We start from the raw sequence: 5,762 nt of genomic DNA on the forward strand, positions 1-5,762 counted from the left end.
GAGGGCGGGGAGCGCTCGGGGGTGTCAGCGCCCTTCCCCGGGCACCGGGAACCACGTCCCGCTCCTTCAGACACGAGCGGGGTTTGTGGCTAAAGCCGCCGCCGGCTGAGCGGGGATGAACCGCAGCCCCCTCACCACCGACTGTCACTTGTGCCGATTTTAACTTAATGGCGCTAATGGACAAGAAGTTTTTAATGTTAAAAAATCCAAAAAAAAGTCTCAGAAGGCAAACACGCTGTCGTGACAGCGAGTTGTGGCTGACACCGAGCAGGTGAAGAGCTTACTCACTGCTCCACAGCCCTGCGCAGAGGCTGCAGCGGTGCCTGGTCGGGGTGACGGCCCCCTCGTTAGCTCATCGGACCCCGCAGTCCTCTTTCTGCATCGCTGGGCTACAGGTTTGATTCAGAGGGCACCGAAACGCCTTTTTCAGGATGTAAATTAACAATCAGTTATTAAACAATCCTAACGCCTCTTCTTCCGTTGCAACACACACGCACACACCATTCAATTGGCAGAAATTAGCTGAAGCAAGTGACTGCTGTTACCTTCTTTCCTGAGTGAGGCTTTTTGTTGTAGGAACTGACAGTCTTTTCCATTTAGAATAGGAAAAGTTGGAAATCAGAAGCGAGTCGTTGGTGTGCTGCTGGGCTCGTGGCAGAAAAAAATACTGGATGTGTCCAACAGTTTTGCAGGTGAGCTGAGTGTCCTCCCCTTGTTCAAGCCTACTGAATTATTTAATAGATGAATTGCATTTGGGGTTTTTTAAGCCATCCTGCCAGAGCACAGATTATTCCCTCCGTCTACAAATCAGGCTGTATCAAACAAAACGTGCTAACTGCTCTCAAAAAGGCACCTATTCCAGACAGCTCGTCCTGCACCTCGCCTGTAATACTGTGTGATGTGGAACGTTTTGGGAGTGACCTCTTTTAAAATGTTGCTGCATTGGACTCGCTGACCTCTGCTGAGTGATCAGTGTCTCAACACGTCGCACAGAAATCACAGCTCTCGGCCCTGATGTAGCTGTCACCTACTTGTGTGAAGATTTAACGTATATTTTAGCTTTGCTTTTTTTCCTCACGTTTTGTCCAGTTAAATACTTACGTACGTTGTTAATAGTGTTGGAATAGTTTCCTCTTAAATACTTTCATGTGATAGTAAAGGCAGTTTTCTCGTGTGGCTTTTGCTGACCCATTTGTGTTAGTTGGATCATTTCCTTCCCAGTGGGGCTACTCTGTGACAAAGCAAAATTATCTCTGGTTTTCTGTGGAGTTCCACGGTTTATAGGGAGGTCTTCTCCTAAGTGTAGACTATATTTTTCCAATTTTTGGAAGAACTTTTGTTCATCTGTGTTGAAAAGAGGGGGTTTTTTGTCACTTTGACAGCCTTTCAACTATGAAGCTTTTACTATACCTGTAAATTAAAAGACTGAGACCAATCTGTGTTCTCAGAACTGAGCCTGTGTGCTTGTTTACGTGCTAACTGATGAAATAACTAGTTGTTTACTCAAGAGTAAATAGTCCTTTAAAGTCCCTGTAGTCTATCAAAGTGCTGATGATGTGTTCTACACTGAGAACTAATATTTCTCCAAGTAGACTGCTGTTGATCAACAAGCCATAAAGTCTGCTGGGATACTCAGTTGATCCCATCAGATCTCCGCGCACACCGTTGAGTCACTTTGCGTGTGGGAGGATTTCTGTCTGATGCTCGATGGTGTCCGCTGAGGGTAACGCTCCAAACGCTTCGCCTTTCATTCCTCACTTCTAAACTGTTGGTAATGATGAGTCAGCCTCTGCCTGAGAGAACTGACCAGTGCTGCAGGTTAGCTTGTGCAGCACAGAGCTGCAGAACAGTTGAAACCGATTAAAATCCACTCAGCAGCCAGAGATATCCTAAACCACAGTGTTTCTACAAACATTTCCATTCTGGAAGTTGGATTCTGAAATATTGATCCTGTGTTTTATTCCCAGTACCTTTTGATGAGGATGACAAGGATGATACTGTGTGGTTTCTAGACCATGACTATCTGGAGAACATGTATGGAATGTTTAAGAAGGTCAATGGTAAGTTGAGGTCCTCTTGCAGCCAGGGTTGCTCTCCTAGAAACTTGCAAGACTCTGGGAAAATTAATTTGTAGTAAGGTAGAGAGTTAATTCCTCACATAAGAAGCCACTCCCTGCTAATTCCTTGCATGGCTTCACTTTCACTGATGGTTTCCCATGGGTTAATTTGTAGTTGGGGTTCTTACGACATTAATGTAGACCTCACTGGTTTTCCCAAGGCTGTCAGCTTTGTATTTTCAGAATAATTCAGATTTCAAAAATGCCGTTATTTCTGAAGAATTCCAAAGCTTTCCCCTCTAGAACCTGTTTTACACAGATATGCCCTGAAATCAGTTTGTCATGAATGTGAACGTTACAAACTTTTAAGTAATTACTCTAATTGCTCTTCACCACTGTCAAGTGTCTTTACTGCTCAGCTTGAGACTTCAGAGCTGAATGTTCAGTCATAATTTAAATTGCTATGAATTTTCTTAGCACTGGGAACAATTGTCATTCTCATGACACAGTTTGCGTTTCTAGAATTTTTTGTGTTCTTAGATGTCAGAGTTTCAAGGTGTCAGATCCTGATATCTGCAAAATTAATAAACGATACTAAATAGTCCAGTTTAGTTAAGAATATAGGAGTGAAGTTATACATGTAAGTAGGTGTGATTAGTGAGCTGTCCTTGTCACTAGCCATGTCATTGTCTTGCCTACTATGATTCCTTTCCCTCTACTTTACACTCACCTTCTACACACATCAGATTTTCACCCTTGATTTGCTAATTCAGTCTCTGCCTAAATCTCTCTGCTGTTGTCTTAACCACACGATTCTGATCTAGAATCCTTTCTGGTTTTGCTCAGCTAGAGAAAGAATAGTTGGTTGGTACCACACGGGCCCCAAACTGCACAAGAATGACATCGCCATCAACGAACTGATGAAAAGATACTGTCCTAACTCTGTAAGTGCAGCACTTCTTTGTTCTGGGGGCTTTTTCCCCCTCTCTCTTCCCAACTGGGGGATGTGGGAACCCTTGTCTCCCACCTTTGTTACTGGTGATACAGCATGTCAAAGGCCTGGTAGCTGTCATGTGATTGGGGAGCTCGGATCAGTCTTTTGAAACAGCAGCCGATGTCTTTTCTCAGTGCCTGAGATTGCCACCTCTAAGCAGCCAGCACACCTTTGCTGTGGGGTGAAGAGCTGACTTCACTATTTGTTTCTGGTCCTTGAACAAAACCCGGTTTTCTGAAACATTTGTTTTTTCCTTAAGGTGTTGGTGATTATTGACGTGAAGCCAAAGGACCTGGGGCTGCCCACAGAAGCTTATATTTCGGTTGAAGAAGTTCACGATGTGAGTATTTAACGTGTCACTCGGCCTTTGCCTAGGAAAAGGGTTTCCAATCAAAGATAACCGTGAGGATTGCCTTATTTTCTGAAGGATGCACATCCCACGACACAGGTGCCTCTTACCTCTGGGATGTGGGTTCACTAGCAAGGGCCGCAGACAAACAACAGACAGGGAAAGTCAGCTTTAACTTTTCGTTTGCAATTGTTTGATTTAAATTACATTCTGGATGTATTTTAAAAAGTTTGATTATTTTGCCTTTCTGAGGCCCTCACTACAGAGAAAAAGTGTTGTAGATTTTGCATCATTTGCAAGATTTGTTCTTAGTTTTGTGAATTCACAAGAGTTTCAGTGGTGCTCTCTGTTTACAGCTGTATATTGGTCCAGATAATGACTTTGAGTACTCATGAGTAAAACTCATTCTCAGAAATTTAGCCTGAAAATCTTTTAAACATCTTCCTTAACCTCCAGTGTAAAAATTATAATTTATTAAATATATATAATATTTATATATTATAATTTTAATGAGATTGCTCCATATTAGTTTGGGGTTTTTTTTCTGGAGCTGCGTATCTGCTTCTGACTGGCTGAGAGCAAGTATCAGGATGACAAAACGTAATAAGGTTGTATCAAGGAAAGAAGGAAATTCTAGTGATGTTTAGTGAGACCTTCCATTCTACCCACCAGTGCACAGACCAGCAAAATCCAGTAACTGAAAATCACACAGAACACAAGAAAGAAGAGATTGCTAGCAACTCTGGGTTGGTAACACTAATTAAATCAAGACAAAGCCAACTGGAGTCTTTCTTGTCTGATTTCTTGTGGACTGTCTGTAACTACTTTGCTAGTTTCATTAATACAGTTGCTCATGCTCTCTAAAAATTCCGTGTTTTTAAAGGCACTTACCCACTCCTCCCCTCAGCTGTGTACTTCAGACCCTGAGACACTGTTTTGCTGTAATTTGCCCCATTGCCTCTTCCTGATCCTGGAACCAGGCACCAGTTAACCTCACACCGCAGCGCTGTGAGACGCCCGTGCTGGCTGGGGGGCCTGCGCCGCGGTGCCCGCAGCCAGCTGTGTGCCCGGTCTGACCCTGTCTCCTGTGTCCTTGCTCCTCCAAGGATGGCACTCCCACCTCCAAGACGTTTGAGCACGTGACTAGTGAGATCGGGGCGGAGGAGGCAGAGGAAGTTGGTGTTGAACACTTGCTACGGTAAGCATCTTGAGTCGTTCTTGGGAGACTTGCCTGGCAGCGATCACGATCCATCTGGCATCTCCCAGCGCCAGCTTCCTGGAGGAAGTGCGGATCCTGTTAAACGTGCCACTGAGAGTCTAAGAGTGTATTTATTCATCTAGCACTCGCTTGACATACTCACTGCTGCTGCAACGTGACTGCCCACTGCAGCTCCATCAGATGATGGAAACTACGTTTTCATTCTATGACAGCCGCAGAACAGGGCATGTTTGGAGCTGACTGCAGCTGCTGGGTACCCCGCAGAGCAGGGCTGCGGGGAGCGGTGCTGCTGGGCTGTGCTTTCCAGTCAAAAAAAAAGAGAGCAGTCACCCTATACAAACCAGTCGCCTTTTCCCGAGTCAGGAATCCTGCTGTTTATTTCTCTCTGTCCCTCCAACTGGTGTTACAGATACTATTCCAAAGAGAATAGGTGCCCCTCAGGCTACAACGAGCTACTTTAGATAACTTTGTAATGTAGCTCAGTGTTTTCTCACTCGTTGACTGAAGCATTCAGTTTAGTGCTTCAAACAGAGCTTTGCTTTTTAAGCTGGAAAGACCTCTTAAGTGATGTGCCCACCTCTTAATGAGAATGCAAAGGAACATTCTAATGCTGATTCTTCCTGTTGTGGGTGTTTCAGGGATATCAAGGATACAACAGTGGGCACTCTGTCCCAGCGGATCACAAATCAGGTCCATGGCTTGAAGGGACTGAACTCCAAGCTTCTGGACATCAGGAGCTACCTAGAGAAAGTAGCCATGGGCAAACTCCCCATCAATCACCAGATCATCTACCACCTTCAGGATGTCTTCAACCTGCTACCAGACGTCAACCTGCAAGAGTTTGTCAAGGCCTTTTACCTGAAGACCAATGACCAGATGGTGGTAGTTTATCTGGCCTCTCTTATCCGCTCCGTGGTTGCCCTGCACAACCTCATTAACAACAAGATTGCCAACAGGGATGCAGAGAAGAAAGAAGGACAGGAAAAAGAAGAAAGTAAAAAGGAGAGAAAGGATGAGAAGGAGAAAGACAAGGAGAAGAGTGATGTCAAGAAAGAGGAGAAAAAAGAGAAAAAGTAAAATGTGTAGTTTTTTTATTTGTAAATTAAAAAATCTTGTAAACTAAATCATTTTCATGCTGGGCTC

General features: G+C 44.3%; 1 protein-coding gene across 1 annotated transcript; it reads left to right on the plus strand.

Moving 5' to 3' along the window:
* Positions 1-600: 600 nt before the first annotated feature.
* PSMD7 (proteasome 26S subunit, non-ATPase 7) lies at positions 601-5,743 on the plus strand (the record flags this gene model as incomplete). Its single annotated transcript, XM_010175125.1, has 6 exons — positions 601-692; positions 1,968-2,060; positions 2,904-3,001; positions 3,311-3,391; positions 4,507-4,598; positions 5,258-5,743. Coding segments are annotated over 6 exons (895 nt in total), but the record flags the coding sequence as incomplete, so codon positions are not given.
* Positions 5,744-5,762: the final 19 nt, after the last annotated feature.

Source organism: Antrostomus carolinensis, unplaced genomic scaffold (genome assembly GCF_000700745.2).
Source record: "Antrostomus carolinensis isolate BGI_N321 unplaced genomic scaffold, ASM70074v2 scaffold45629, whole genome shotgun sequence".
Lineage (NCBI taxonomy): Eukaryota > Metazoa > Chordata > Aves > Caprimulgiformes > Caprimulgidae > Antrostomus > Antrostomus carolinensis.